The sequence below is a fragment of the Pseudorca crassidens genome, chromosome 10 (assembly GCF_039906515.1).
Source record: "Pseudorca crassidens isolate mPseCra1 chromosome 10, mPseCra1.hap1, whole genome shotgun sequence".
NCBI classification, from domain to species: Eukaryota; Metazoa; Chordata; class Mammalia; order Artiodactyla; family Delphinidae; genus Pseudorca; species Pseudorca crassidens.
In genome coordinates, this window is record NC_090305.1 from 94,434,383 (window position 1) to 94,451,267 (window position 16,885).

A 16,885-nucleotide genomic window follows, 5' to 3' on the forward strand; every position below is an offset into this window, starting at 1 on the left:
GCAGTTATCCAGGGAATTTGCCCAGTTCAGACTTCTTTGTGTCAAATAATTTTTGCCTGAATTTTCTGGGAAACAGACATAGAACTAACGACAAACTTTGACTGATTTTGTTTTAAGGCAGAAAAGCATTTTCTGATGAGGTACCAAAAGGAAAGCCAAACACTTCCTCTTGTGTGTCATACAATCAAGGGCATTTTGAATTCACTCTCTTTCCACAAGCTATTTCTCACAAGAACAGCTTCCCAGCAGCTCCACTGCCACTACCACAGAACAAACATGTTTATAGTGTCTCTGAGTCATCCCTGCACTAGACTTTGAGCAGAGAGAGGAAAAGAACTATATTTCATGAGCTCAGAGGCTAGTGAGGAGGTAGATAAGGAAGTGGACAGTTATAATCAGCCTAAGCACCCACAATGACCCCTTCTGGTGTTTCACCATTTGACGCGTCATCTCTCGCCATACAAATATTTCCTCTGTCCACACTCTCACCAGTAAGACTGTGTATTTGTCCCAACTCCTTGGATTGCAGATAACAGAAACCCAACTCAAACTGGCACACAATGGATTTTTAAACAACTTTATGGAGGTGTAATTTACATACCATAAAATTCACCCATCTCAAGTGTAAAATTCAACGAGGTTTAGTAAATTTGCTGTTTTGCAAGTATCACCGTGATCCTGTTTTGGAATATTTTCATCACCCTTCAAAGAGAGTTTACTGGTTCACGTACCTGAAAACTCCAGAGTTTGGTCTCTGTGCTAGAGGAATATCTTCAAGACTTGATTTCTCTTGGTTTCTTTCTCAGGCAAACTATTCCCCGATATGAATTAGAGGTGACCCTTGGCAGATCGTCTTCCGTTTTAGTAACTCCAGTAGGAAATGCTTACCTCTTTTCCATTTGTGTTAGTAAGTGTCTTAGGATAACACTCATTTACCCTGATTGGCCTAGACTAAGTCACATGCCTACCCCTGAACCAGTCACCTTAACCAAGAGCATGGGATGCTCTCACTGGCCATGCCTGAGTCACATGAACAACCTGGTACTCAGAGGATGGTGTTATAACCACCAAACTCTGTGGCCTGAGAATAGGGAGACATGGATCCCCAAAGGAAAATAGGGGTTATTAATATTACTAGACAAACAGGAATGGATTCTAGGCAGGCAATACAGTAGATGTCCACTCCACAGGAGAACTTGTTGATCAGAGAAATGCTGCTGCTTTCCTTTTGAATCCCCTGTAGTGGTTATCACAGTGCCTTTTATGTAACAATTGCTCAGGAAATATCTGTGGCCTGATTATATTTAGGCTAAAACGTAGAGCAGACCAAGAATGAAGGACTCTGTGTTTCCTTATTTTATTGCTTGAGAAGGCTACCAAAATTAGGAAGATGACTAGTATACTTAAAAGCTGATAATTTAGGGCTTATTCTGAGAGGCTACGTGGGCAAATGATAGAGAATGGCTGGATGTGTGTAGAAAGTCAAAAACAGACTCTTCCCCTGTGTAGGGCCTCCCTTAATGTCCTTTTCTCAGAAAAGTGACCCTAGTGAATGACCTGGAATCATTTCAGTGGTATAACATAAGCTGGCAAGGAACCCCACGCGTGTTGTAATTTATACTCAGCAAACATTTTTCTTCCGAACTATACAGATCTTTACCCATAACGTAAAAACAATGCAAAATTCTGGAATGTTTGGAATAAATAATTTAGTACAATGAATACCTTGGAGTATATTGTCTGTAGAAAGAAATGAAGTTGAAAATTGCAAAGATACAACTTATATTTTAAAAGTAAATTTTATACTTAATTTCAAAAAAGGAAAATTGTTCGTAGTAAATTTTAGCATCCAGAGAAGCTTTATCTTCCAGTGCCTTTTAAAGTTTTATTTCTTGACAGGACCTTCAAAAATGGCAACCTATTTCTTTCTTAACTGCAATATAACTATTAAGATGCTGTAAAAACTTGCAAATTAGGTTGTAAATAGCAGCGATGGAAGCATCAGCTCTTTTAGCCACATTTCCTAAAGTGCACTTTACATTATGCTAGAGATAGATTTTTAAAATTAAGTCTGAGTGCTTATATAAAAAGTCCAGTTTCTTATTTTCCAAGCACAGTAGTATAATTGTAGCTCTAATTTATGGCATACTTTGTAGGATTGCTGATTAATTATACAGACCTCCTGACGTTTTATACCCTCTTCAACTTTGTTTCACTCTGCTATTTGACCGCTACAAAGCGAATATCCTAAATCACTTGTTATTCAGGTTACTTCATTTTTACAAATGAATTTACTCTTCACATCAGTTTTCTCATATATCACTCTAACTCGTAAATATTAAGCAGCGTTCTGCTCCTCATTTTTGGACCAAACTCATAGATGTACACACACATACACACACCCACTGATTTATTCACTCCCAGGCACACAATCAAGAAAAAGCTTCTAGTAAGTTCTTTATCTGAATCTTATCATCTCCCCAAGGCAAACACGTCTAACAATTCTGCATCGCTGAGATGCTGGACACATAAGCAAAGCAAAGCAAAAAAGCATAGATGCTAAACATAAAAATAAATACGATAAAAACATACCTAAGATATCACATTCTGGCCGGGTGTGCTTATCTGCCAGGATGCTGAGCCGACAGCCCGCTTTTTCTTTGGCAAAAGAGGTATTAAGCAGGATTTCAAGAGTTTTGGGGCTCGTATCAGCCAGTCTAATTTTTTAATGATTAGAGATATCCAATTTGAATAATTCAGTACTGTGAATCCTTTGAAAAAGAATGGTAGCACATTTGGTTTGTTGCTTGAGATTATCAGTATTTTCAGGGCTACTATATTCCTTTCATCATTCAAGTTTAACATTTATGCAAAAGCCTCATTTACCAGATTTTCCAAGAAATGTGGTGTGCTGATTATTAGAGGAGGATTTGCCAGAAAACTCTTTTGTACATAAATACAGTACAAATACGTTCAGATATTATCCTGTCCTTCACTTTAAGTAAGTCAGATTCACGATGATCTTTTCTCTTCAAAACCCGCCTCGGCGGGCTTCCCTGGTGGCGCAGTGGTTGAGAGTCCGCCTGACGATGCAGGGGATACGGGTTCGTGCCCCGGTCTGGGAGGATCCCACATGCCGCGGAGCGGCTAGGCCGGTGAGCCATGGCCGCTGAGCCTGCGCGTCCGGAGCCTGTGCTCCGCAACGGGAGAGGCCACAACAGTGAGAGGCCCGCGTACCGCAAAAAAAAAAAAAAAAAAAAAAAACCCGCCCCGGGAACATCCTTATCGAACTCCCCTTATCACTGACATATCTAAATTACTATCTTCTGTCTGTCCCCAAGACACCTTTAATTATAAGAGCTTCCTGCTTCTTTCTTAAGCTTCTTTCTTAAGCTCTTCACCTCTTCTGTCATCAGCTTCCCCTTGGAATTAGGGCAAGGTCCTTGCAGACTTTGGCTATTAAGTAGAGGCGGACCCATATATCAATTCCTTAAATGTTCTGTCATCATGAGAATTATTTATTGGAACCCATTACCTATGTGACTTCACAGTTCTTTTTCGGTGGTTTGTCCGAAAAGAGTGAAGACTCTTCCTTGAAAAGAAATCACTTTCTTTTCTAGCCAGGGAGGAAAAAATAGTATAACCATGAGGTTCCTGTGTACATTTTTCACATGACACTTGGTTGAGTATTCGTTGAGAGAAAAGAAGATTGGGGCAAGGACTCAGGTTGATCGTGGAAGTTTCTCCAGTGCAAAATACACTTGCAGGTACAGGGCACATACAAATGATTCCCCTGGAAAAGAAAATACCCAATATTAATTTCAGCATGTAGAGTCTTTTTACTGAGCTTCATAGAAAACAGTAATACAGTTTACACACTTTCATGACTAAAATTTTTATGGCATCTCTGTTTACTCCAGGGCAATGATTTCTCTTTAGCCTTGTGCCATGGGTCAGGGGGAGCTTTAGGAGGCTTATGCACTTTCAAAAACAATGTACATTGTTGCATTTGTGGGGGAGGGAGAATGTTATAATTTGCTTCCTGTTCTTAAAGAGATCTCTGACTTCCACCCACCAAAAAAGGTTAGAAATCAAGGTTTTCATCCAAGGAGGTGTCACTAGTGTCTCTACAGTTCTCAAGACTGAATTTTCATCCAATTATCAATATATTTACTGTGTACCTCTTTGTACGTAAAGGAGTATATGAAATAATAAGGGGACAGAAAGAAGTGTAAGACCTGGGCCCTGATTTCTGGAAATTCTTTGGGTAGGTGGGGTGATGGGATATTGAGGCAGTATATGACAAATGCCATGTGAGTAGATTGGACAACCTTGCAGTGTCATGAATTTGCAGTAATGGGACCTGCCCAACACAGGTTGATGGCCCACTTGGTCATAATATTGTAAAGGGAGCTTGATCTTGGGAACATGGTTGAAATAGATGTGTGTTTCACAAAGTATAAGACTTGCGCCTCTCCAAGGACGGTACACAGTATACAGACATTGAATGCCAGTGAACCACGTAGTTCTCTGTCTTTCGTGAGTCCACCAGGGAGAAAGTCAGTCTGGTCGTACTGTGTCTGAACACTTTTGAAATCCTGGTTAATACCTCTTTTGCCAAAGAAAAAGCAGGCTGTCAGCTCAGTATCCTGGCAGATAAGCACACCCAGCTAGAATGTGATATTTTAGGTATGTTTTTATCATATTTATTTTTATCTTTAGCATCTATTTATGACAAGTGATACTGGTTTCCTTTATTTAATTACTTTAATTTTAAACTTTGAGCCATTTAAAGAAAATATTGTGACTATTAATTATAATGATGCAGAAAATAATAATAGTAAAAATGATCATTGCAGCTAACATTTATTAGGTATTACTATGCACCACCACAGTTATAAATGTTTCATGGGTATTTTTACATTTAACCTTCTCACAAACCCTGTGAAATGGAGGTGCTGTTATTTTTATTTTAGAGATGGCAAACTGGAGCCCGGAGAGGCTAAGAGACTTTCCCAAGTCACGTGTCTAATAAATATTGGAGCAAGGATTCAAGCCATCTGGTACTACATGAATATGACAGAAACCGGGAGCATGCTGGGGAGTTTGGGAAAGTTTAGATTGTAAGACCATTACGGTGATACAGTTAGGAGTTTATGTTCTTTTGTAGAAGGCAAAAACTGATAGGTGCCACTCGTGTGCAGGGCAGGGGGGACTTACGGAATTGTTGCTGGGCCCTGATAGTGGGGTTCTATCGTGATATTGCAGGAACTAGGAGACTCCACTTTGATTTTCTCTCTTAGCAGTGTTATAAAGTCCTGGGTTGAGGGGTTGAAGCACATAAACCATGATCCTGCAATTCCCAAAGGAAAGTCGGGTACGTAATCAAATTAAAACATTTTTTTCTCCAACATAGCCAGTATAGCTATTTGTGCTGTAGAAGCCTCTTCTACTTACTAAATTATGTAATCTATATAGTGACCCTCCCTTTCTAATTAATAATGAACATTGTCTTCCAGGCATTTTAGTCACTTCCCAGTAAAGGAACCTTCTGTGATTACAACTTTGCTGTGTTTTTATACATTCTTTCCTTTTGCTTCTGCTTTGAGACAATAGTGTGAACACACATTTCTCAATATTAGAAAAAGCAGTTTCAACAAGTAAAATGAAAAAGCCAAAAAAAAATGTATTTAATTATAATCAAAGATCTAATGGCAAATTTAAGGAAAACCTCTCACACGTGGTTATAATGTTCTTCTGCTTCCTGTTTCGTTTCTTTCCTGGGCCCTCCAACCCCGCAGGATGGTTTGGTAGAAAGAGTGCAGGCTTTGTAGTGAGATCTGAGTTAGAAACTGTACTCCATCCCTTGTTAACTAAACTTGGACATTTTCATTCACTTCTCTGGATTTCATTTTTCTCAACAGAAAAATTGGAATAATAACGCTTCTCAGGATTGTTGTGCAGATTAAATGTGATAAGTGCAAGCACTCAACAGCATCCAGTAGTACACTGTAGGTGCTTAATAAGCTTTCTCACACCTTGCCCTGCCCAACGCTCAACTGAGTATATTTGCAGCTATTCCTCTGGGTCTTTTGGTCCATTTCTGTGCATGTCTTCTTTATTTCCAATGATTTCTAAAGACAGCTGCAGTTGGTTATTAAACTATTCTAGTGTCCTAAGAGGTTGTTACATAAAACTTCCTGAGTGCCTGTAGCTTAATAATAAGTTTTTTTCTCATTTTCTTGCTTTAATAAAAATACGTAGAGGTACAGAAAATAAAATATTATATTACCTTCCTGTCCCCACCTCCTTTATCTTCCCAATGCCTTGTAAATTTATTTGAAATTATCTCAGGTCATAAGAAACTGGAGAAAAGGAATTCTAAGTCTTATATTAATAGAGACACAGAGAAGTACTACCTGAATGAAAGGTAGCAATTTAAGAAACAAATTTTAGACAAAACCATGTCCTGTATTTTATTTCTTCTCCCCCAAACATGGTATTTTTAGTGTTATTTGTAATGCAGAAAATTACAAAGTTTTTCCTGCCCAAGAAATGTATTTCCTACGTTCATCCACACACCATGTCATAAAGAATAATTAAAATGAACCTTACAATATTAAATACTCCTCTTGCCCTGAGCAGATAGATCCTTCCAGGTTATTTTATGAATCTTTTAAAACTGTTGTTCCGAGAAAATTAGAGCCGGATCAAACCAGGTTAAACAAACATGAGTTTATTTTCTTTTTCCAGCAGTGCTGCAGGCAAGGGCAGTAGCTCTGAACTGCCAATTGTTCTGCAGGCAGAAACACACAGGTTGCTCACTGGTTTATTAAATTCGAATCTGACGACAGAAAGCAAATTATCTCTAAGGGAACTTTATCACCAGGGTGTCTGTTCAATAGCGATGTCTATTGCTGCCTTGGACATTACACAGAAAGATCAATGACAGGCTGGCCTGAAACCACCCTTAGAGTAAGTTTCTTCCCACTGACCTTCACTTAAATTGGTCATCCAAAGCATCCTTTATTCTTAAGATGGGGAGGAAAGCCATCTTCTAGAGCTCTCAGTTGACTCTTTATAAATTGCGCCTTACTACGAAACAGACTTTCTTTCATAAACCAGGATAATTCATTCTCCCCAATCAGGCTGAGCATTTCCATGTATCTTTTGAAATTAAGTATATAAACTCAAGCAAATTCCAGTTAAAAGTTGTAGTAGCCAGCATTCTTCAGAAAAGCTGAACCAATAGGATATATAGGAGAAGGTTTATTATAGAAGTGGGCTCACACATTTATGGAGGCAAGAGGTCACGCGGTCTGCCGTTTGCAAGCTGGAGAAGCAGGAAAGCTGGTGGTGTCATTCAGAGTTCCAAAGCCTGAGAGTAGGCATACGTCCCAGTCCAAGCCTAAAGGTCCAAGAATCAGGAGCACGGACATCCAAGGTCAGGAGAAGATGGGTGTCCCAGTTCAAAGAGAGAACGGATTCTCCCTTCCTCAGCTTTTTTATTCTATCAGGCCTTCTAAAGATAGGACGATGACCGTCCGTATTGGCAATGGCAATCTATACTCTCTCCACCAACTCAAATGCTAATCTCTTCCAGAGACACCCTCCCAGACACACTCAGAAATAATGTTTTACTAGCTATCTGAGCATCCCTTAGCCCAGTCCAGCTGACACGTAAAATTAACCATCACAAAAATTAAAATATCTTTTGAATTTTACGAAAATAGATAGCCAAATTCAAACCCAAACAAGTCCTATTTTTTTTTCTTCAGAGCAGTGTTTCGGTGTGTTTTGCTGATGTCTACAGCATACCAATGCCAGTTAACCTGCCAGGCTTTTCCTGTTTCTCAGCTGGCACAAAGCCAGGGATAGCTCTGAGTACATACGTCTTCAGGTCTGTTGGTCACAGGCTGATTCTCTAGTTGATAGGTTGAAAAGACAAATCTTTGTCTCTTCCTTACCACCTCTCCACTCCTTCAGAGTTTTGACTACTTCATGGGTGTCATATTCTAAAACTATTTTGTATTTCCATTGCCTCAAGGACAAGTAAAGATACGGCTGCTCTCCAGCAATTTGGCTTCTATGCAGAACTACTTAGAAAACCGTAGGTCACCGTTTGGTAGAGACCTCCTCTACCTAATTTTGACCATAATTTTAACATCAAAATAAATACTAATTAATCGTCTAGACAACAAAGAACAGATAGAATGGAAGTTCTACTTGATTCCAACAAATAAACTGGGTTAATTAAAGAAAAAATTGAAATTGGAGGTAGGCCTTAATCCTTGTTTTCCTCTTGGACTTTTACCCTTCTACACATTATCCATTACCACATCAAACTGTCCTTCAGACTCTGCATGTGATTATTTTTTTTAACATCTTTATTGGAGTATAATTGCTTTACAATGGTATGTTAGTTTCTGCTGTATAACAAATTGAGTCAGCTATATGTTTACATATATCCCCATATCCCTTCCCTCTTGCATCTCCTTCCCACCCTCCCTGTCCCACCCCTCTAGGTGGTCACAAAGCACCGAGCTGATCTCCCTGTGCTATGCGGCTTCCTCCCACTAGCTATCTATTTGACATTTGGTAGTGTATATATGTCCACCACACGTGATTATTAGTTTATTACCACCTAAAGAGCGATAATTTCAAGTCTCTTTTAGCTACTCTTGGGGAAAAGGGCCAGGCCCATGGAGAAGGGAAGTGGATGCACTGGGGAGACCACGTGTGATGGTTCTGCCCCCCACATCACCCCTTCTCCTTATCCTCTGACGGCTGCGAAGTAGGCGCTGAAGCTGCTTGCTCAACCTAGACCAATAATTCTGGTGGGTTTCCATTCTTAACACTTATGATTGGTTGAAGAATGTCCCTTAGGTTTCATATCTACCTGAAGTTCAAATGAAGTCATACTAGATTAGGATGGACCTTAAACCAATGACTGGGGTCCTTGTAGGAAGAGGGAGATTTGGGTACAGACACATGCACAGAGGGAAGACGACGTGGGGAGACACACAGTAAGAACTGCCTGTGAGGATGGAGTCAGAGATTGGAGTGATGCATCGGTAAGCCAAGGAGCACCAGGGATGGTTGACTGTCGCCAGAAGGTACGAGAGGCAAGAAGGACTCTCCTTCAGAGCCTCCGAAAGGAGCCAGCTCTGCCAGTGCCTTCATTTCAAACTCCTGCTCTCCAGAACTGTGGGACCAGAAATTCCTCTTGGTTTGAGCCACCCGGTTCCTGATACTTTGCTATGGCAGTTCTAGGAAACGAATACAAAGCCCAATTTCTCCTCGAATCCCACTGCTCTGTTCTGTTTGGGATGTCTGGGGTGGGGAGAGTCCAAGAGGGAAGCAAGTGTGGCCTTAAACCTAAAGGCTACCCCCAAGCCCTATCCCATGAGCTCAGCACATCAGGAAGGTTTAAAGTAATTTCAAAAGGCCACAGGAGTGAGGTAGAGACATTAATGAGCTGTTCAAGCCAGGGATGGTGGGAGCTACAAAGCCCACCAGCTGCTTAAAGGAGTTTCCCCCTCCTTTCCTCTAGCCCACTGGTGCCCTGAGGGGAAGTGTTGCAGGACTACCCCATCTTCCCATTTGCCAAAATTAGCCAGGAATGAGTTTTTACGTGAACTCTCCCAATTATTTGGTTTAAAAGAAAATTCTGTTGCAGAATGAAGCAAACGCATCTATGGCTAGGCAGTTCCTCATTCTAGGGCATCACCTGTGGTTCCTGGGATCAGGGGTCCTGTGACAGCACCCCACCATCCTGTCAGTTTGCTTGAGCTGAGACGTAGCAGTGCTTCTGTTGACCGTGTTTGAAGTTTTTTCATTTGTTTAATTTTTTTTAACTTTTTATTTTATATTGGAGTTTAGCCGATGAACAGTGTTGTGATAGTTTCAGGTGCACAGCAAAGTGACTGAGCCATACATATACAGGTATCCATTCTCCCCCAGACTGCCCTCCCATCCAGGCTGCCACATAACATTGAGCAGAGATCCCTGTGCTATACAGTAGGTCCTTGTTGGTTATCCATGCAGCAGTGTGTACATGTCAATCCCAAATTCCCTAACTGTTCCTTCCCCACAACCTTCCGCCAGTGTTCACTCCCAGTATAACATATAAACCGATTCTTTGACATTCAGGTTTTCAACTTCCAAACATGTTTTCTGGAACTCATCATGTATAAAAGAAAGGGGCAACCTGTTGTGACCCTTTGAGGTTTGTTTTTTTTTTTAATTACGTAAAATTTTAAGTGAGTCATGATCTAACAATATTAAAGATAATATTAAATTTAACTTAACAGTTTGATACTTCCATTGTCTGTTGAAAGGAAATTATCAATCCATAATTCCTCCCTTTGCAGAAGGGGAGAAGTGATTTTCTAAGCTGCACTTTAAAGGGATTTACTTATAAGGGAAGTGTTTCCTTATGACTCAGAGGCAGGCGAGGACATGCTGCCTCTGTCATCAGCAACTGGGCTTCCATGGAGAATTACCCAGAACATCATAGGTCGCCATTTTAGAATAACCCTCCTCTGTAGGGTGACAGGATATTGCGGAGTTGGCAGTTTTTGTCCTCTGTTACTAAAGCCCCCAAAAAGAAAAGATCAGCATGTTTAAAGGTCCAATGTCCCCAGACAGGGTTAGATTTATAGGACTGACAAGGTCAGCTCTTCAATGGCTGTAACCCAGAGCCTCATACTGAGAAAGAGAGATTCAATTTGTCTCATAATTCCAAATATGCTCCCAGCCACTATGGATCTGAAGTCTCCAAATGACAGTGGAGGAACAACTGCTTCTCTGTGTGATTGGTAATTTATTATGTTGTGAATTAGATGACCTCTTCTCTTGTAGAGAAAGTTAAGTCCTATGTCATACTTTTATTTTTACTGCTTGCTGATTTATCATCTTTGACTTTTCTCTGATACTTATCAATGTTTTAAAAAGAGCAGGTAGGTCAAGGTTAACTTTTCTCTTCTAAGCCAGAAACAGATTTACATTTTCAATTCTTTTTATCTAACTCCATCACTATGCGTGAGTATTAGGAGGAGTCAGAGTTCAATATCAAGCTAATAGCTACAGGTCAGTCAGTAGTCTGAAACAGGGAAACAAAAATGAAGTAGAAACTTTGAAACCTCATGAAGAAATAGACATGAAAATGAAACTGTCCTTGAACTGGATTTAGGCACTTTATTCATAGAACAAAAATGGATGCAGTAGTATTAGGTGAAAAATACTTTTTCTAATTTGGTATAGGATCCACATTGAAGGGAAGCAAGTATCTAAATATTAGTATTGAGGTGCATTTCAGAAGTTCCTTGAGTTCATCCAAATTAGCCCCCAAGGCCAAGTGTTAGCTCTGTAGCTAATTCATCCCTCATCAAATTCCCAAAAAGCAGATTCAAAGCAATAGGTCATTGTATAGTTAGCTTTTATTTGCAGGAATAAATGGTATATGTTACAGCTGGGTGTGAAGAAGCTGATGTCAGTTTTTTCATACTCAGAACCCCATGGTTATTCCTCCATAGTGGAGTTAATCAGTCTTCTAGCAGCAAGTTCTATGGAGGTGGCATCACAGAATCATCTGCAGAATCTATTCCCTCCTCTCCACGTTCACTGCCACCATCTCCTGAACAAGTTCGGTAATTTCTTTAAGAGATTGGATTCGTCCAGTTATAAGGGCTGAGGACCCAATTTCTAATATCTTAAATTGGTGACTCGTATGACCGGAGCATCCAAAGGAAACTGCAGCCTTCAGGCATGGATGGAAACAGGGGTTCAAAGATGTCGTAAGGTCTCTACCTCTCCTATTCTCTGTGTCCCTTGGGCTCTATTTATCTTTGCTTGGCTTCTTGAAGACATGATTTCTTTGGCAGGCAAAACGACTGCCAACAGTTCTAGGCGCCCATCTCCAGACTTAACAATTCAGCAGAAAGATGGTTTCCTCAAATGGCTCCTGATTTTGGTGACTTGCCTATTTCTAAACCAATCACTTCAGAGAGGAGAATAGGGTCTCCTGATTGGCCAGGCCTCCTGCGTCCTTGCCCATCTTTATACTCTAGATAGTACGGGAAACAGCTTCTCCACTGGAAAAAGTAATGCCGCTTTTTCTATACATTTATACAAATGTGTGCATTATGGTATATAACACAGTGGAATCATTTCTAGTTACATAACCATCTAAGGTCCTCCTGATTTATAGAGGCCTGGTATACAGGAGGTAGATAGTAGATATCTACAAGTGCATGAGTCCAGTTTTTCATCCCCTTCCATGACAACTTGTGGTCACCGGTGTGTTCCTTAAGCATGATCATGTGTTGCCGGACTTCAGAGGGGAAGGACTACTGCAGAGTAGTCTTAGTCTTAACAGAGGCCTTTATTAATGCTTGAAACAATGGATCTAGGCGGGAATAGAGCTTTAGTTAATAGAGCATCTGGCTAGTGCACTTACATGGTGCATTTTATGTGCCATGCACTGTTCTCAGCACTGCACATCTCTACAACAACCCTATGGATATAGTTACTTTTATTTTTATTTATTTATTTATTTGCGGTACGGGGTCCTCTCACTGTTGTGGCCTCTCCCGCCTTGGAGCACAGGCTCTGGACACACAGGCTCAGCGGCCGTGGCTCACGGGCCCAGCCGCTCCACGGCATGTGGGATCTTCCCGGACCGGGGCACGAACCCGCGTTCCCTGCATCAGCAGGCGGACTCTCAACCACCACCAGGGAAGCCCTATAGTTACTTTTATTATTACAGTATCTCAAATTAAAAAATTTAGATACGGAGACATTAACTTACCCGAAGTCACATAGCTCGTAACTGGTCCAAGCCTGATTTGAGGCTAGACAGTTGAGTTCCAGATCATATGTCCTTATTCACTACACTGCATTGCTCAGATAAGGAAGTGGTTGAATTTCCCAAAAGAGCAGTTCTCCCAACTTCATATTGCGCCCACAATTGGATTATCCCTAGGAAGAGTAAGCGGCCACAGAAGTGTGATGTGATTTAATGACAGCTACTAAAAATTACAAATCCTTCTACAAATTTTCTCCTTCACTGATCTTCTCCATCGTCTGGAACTCTAGCACTGGAGGCTTAGCTCTTTGTTCAACTCTTTGTGAAAAACAATGGGAAGATTAACACACTAAACCCCTGTGAGCCACTAAAATCTTGAAGATGGGCAGTACAGTAGTTTGTAAATTTCCTTTCTCATTTCATGAGACCCGTAGGAAATTGGACAGGGAAGTTTTGAGGAAACAATGGATTTCCATAAAGGGAAAGAAGAGCCTTGTGAGAGGTTGTGAAGAGCTAGCTGGGTCCCATAGCTGAGTAGCCACAATATGTTGGGTGCCTTTTGTGCAATGGAAATACCAAAATTAGGGATGCACGGATGGAAATGACACTGGGAAAAACATGTGTACGGCACTTTACAGTTTATAGAAACTTTCACGTATATTATCTATTGTATAAGACAATCATCATAGTATCCTGTGTCATTAAAAAATAAAGACTGATGTAGATCAGTGGCTCTCAACTTGGGGTGATTTTGCCCCCAGGGAACATTTGGGAGATATTTTTGTTTGTCACGACTTGGGAGGAGGGGCAGAGCTACTGGAGTACAGTGGGTAGAGGATAAAGATGCTGTTAAACATCCTCCCCAGGACAAAGACTTCTCTGGTCCAAAATGTCAGTAGTGAGAAACCTTTTTGTCTTGGAGCATAAGTCATTTGGCCACAGGTCATACACTTAGCAAGTATCAGGGTGAAGGCTAGGACCCAGGTCATCTGATGACAAATCCTGTGCTTGTTTCCTTATTCATATCCTTTGGCATTATACAGTATGCAGTGTGATACAGGCTTTTTAGGTTTGGGGAATTTTAAATGGTATAAATTTGGTGCTTTGAAAGAGTCAGCTCACCCCTCAGAGCGTTTAATACACCGTAGGCCTATGTTACTTCGTGGAAGTAGACTCCATGTCGAAAACACAAATGTCTGTCACCTTCCTTATTGAGTTCTCGTATGCCAACGTTTCACAGTGTCCAGCAAATTATTTTGTAAATGGGAATATGATTAATTCCTTTAAAGCTATTTTTGTGATTATTGAGGTAATTAGGAATTCATCACCACTCTATTTTTGTAAGTACATTCTGCTCTTTGGCTAATGGGGTATCATACGTTCTTTATTGAACAAGTGTTATGTGTATACCTATGGTGTAAATGAACAGAGGGCCTCCTTGTCTGTATCCTGTACATTGATTTGGGATGACCCAGTTAATTCGCATATTGCCTTCAGGTTGTCACATGTGATAGATGGAGTGCATGAAGCAGGATGATTTAATAACTATATTAAGAGAATGGTGTCCCATTTTCCCCATATATACCAATGATTAAATAAGAGGACAGTTTTGAAGATAAAAGAGAACTACTACCTAATAAATACCAGGAATCTCACTGACCCTCTTACGTAAGTTTTTACTGTTATCCTAGAAGATTGGTGCTACGAGCTCTATTCTATAGATGAGGAAGCTAAAACTGAAAAAGTTAAGCAAGTTGCCTTCGTCCAGTCACACAGCTAGAGCTGATAGAACTGCAATTTGAACACCCATCCTTCTGATGCCAACATCCTTTGTAGAGTTCTCACACCATCATACTGTCTCATCAGCCTAAATCATAGAACCTGGAGTGGGTCGTCAGGAAGGCTGTCACTTCTCTATCCCTAAGAGCCTTTGAGAAAAGTAGATGCAGCATTTGTGACCCGGTGCATCTAAACCTTCCCTTGATTTTAAACTGTTAGCCAAAATTCTATTAAGTAAAGCTGTGCCCATCCTAGTCCTTTTGTAAAGGACTCTGTTAAGGTTGGAACTACTGCCAAGTGGTTCAGTGACTCTGAATTCCTATAACATAATATTGATTTTTCTTTTATGATATTTATTTACTCATTCACCCTGTCACTTAACAGATGCTTACAGGGCATCTACTACATGTCGGTCCTGTGTACTAGATCCAGGAGATTGAGTCCTCAAGCAAACACAGTCCCTGCCCTCAGAGAAGCTGATATTCCATGTGATAGGACAGTTAACTAGTAAACGAAACTTCTGGATTGTGTTGAATGGGAGGAAATAAAGTGGCTGCAGGAAAAGAGAATAACAGGAAAAGGGAAATTCACTTTAGAAATGTGAGTCAGGAAAAGTCTATAAGGGACAGCTTGAGGTCCTGAGAGGGTATGAAGGTGAGAGCTATGCCCTGATATCAAGGCAGACAGAACAGCAAACAGAAAGGTCCTGCGGTGAGAAAGGGGTTCAGATACGCTAAGAACTTGCAGAAGGCCAGTGTGACTAGAGTTCACCGAAGGGTAGAAAGATTAAGGTGAAATAAAGTAGGCTAGAGAAGGGCAAAGGCCAGATCCCTTAGGCTTTGTAGGTTCTAGGAAAGAATCTCTTCTGAGTGCAACTCAGAGCCAAAGAAGGATCTTTAAGCCTGGGGGGTGACGTAGTCTGATCTATATTTTAAAAGATTCCCTGGCCACTGACTGAAGAATGCGTTTGAGGGGCAGGCGTAGAAATATATCATTTAAGAGGCTGTCGTGAAGGGTTGGGTGAAAAAGAGGGAGCAGAAGAGATAGACAGAAGTGGGTAGATTTGAAAGATACAGTGAAGATTCAACAGGCATTTACCTTGAATGGGCCATCTGTGTACCTTTCTTATTTCTCCAGCTAGCCTCTAAGCCATGCTGTGTGTCTTATTCATCTTTGCATCTCTCCCTTCAGCTGTAGTCAAGTTTAAAACAGGGTCCTCTCAAATCCTTCCTGTTCCAGTTTTGTGTCTGTCAGTGAAAGTGTTTCCTTCCCACCTGGTAGCAGATATTTGTCCCTAATTGTGGGCCCTGAGATGGCCATCTACATTTGCTATTTTGCCAAAGTCATACCTTGTTGTGGAATATTTTAATTTTTTAAGTTCAGTTTTTGCATCTTTTTAAAAGTGTATTGTCTGACATATTTCAGAAAGAAATATGCTTAATAGTAACTCATTTAATTTAAGCCTTCTCATCTAGAAGAAAACACTTTCAATGAAAATGCATAAAGTGGCCCATCAAGGGATTTATGTTTTCTTATTCTTCAGCAGTTTTAAGACTAACGGTTATCTACAGTAAGCCTTCTGTTTGCATAATGTGGTTAGAGCTGTCGAAGAGAGAGAATGGTTACAACGAGTCTCCTTTTTCTAATAGTTATTCCAACAGACTGTTGAGACCATATTAGCAAGAAAAGTATTAAGAGTACTAAGTCATGCATCCTAATCATGTGTATATAGACGAATATCCTAAAGATGAAGCTGTCAAGTGATGTAGCCATGATTTAATAGTTTGAAAATGACAGAATGACAGAAATAATTTCCAGTTGGTCATATGGGATAAACTTACCATTTTGGGTTTATTTGCTTTGATTTCAGAATTACCATTTCTGAAGATGGAAGCCTCAGAATCGTCAATGTGACTAAATCAGATGCTGGAAGTTATACCTGCATAGCCACTAACCATTTCGGAACTGCTAGCAGTACTGGAAACCTGGTAGTAAAAGGTAATTACTAACCCGGAGAACATATAGATTAATATGTGTGTCCTCATTTCAAATAATGTAATCTATTGAAGTGACATCCTTCATATTAATATGTACAGATATCACTGTGTCGCTAAATTAATTCATCATGGCAAACATGATATGATTAATAATTCTTAGGGAACTGTTGGTAATGCATATGATTGAAAAGCTATCTTATTTCAGGATCATCCAATACAATTTTGAGAATTACAGCCATTGTAGCTATTATAGTATTGTAACTAATGTTATCTTCAATCCTTTAATTAAATTTCTTTCAAG

General features: G+C 40.3%; 1 protein-coding gene across 13 annotated transcripts in view; it reads left to right on the forward strand.

Moving 5' to 3' along the window:
• CNTN4 (contactin 4) overlaps window positions 1-16,885 on the forward strand; it is a 977,605-nt gene that overhangs the window by 879,259 nt on the left and 81,461 nt on the right. For all 13 annotated transcript variants that reach the window (XM_067755248.1, XM_067755246.1, XM_067755236.1 and 10 more), the window contains one exon: window positions 16,458-16,585. In XM_067755248.1, the coding sequence (XP_067611349.1) occupies window positions 16,458-16,585 (128 nt within the window). The remainder of the gene's footprint in view (window positions 1-16,457; window positions 16,586-16,885) is intronic.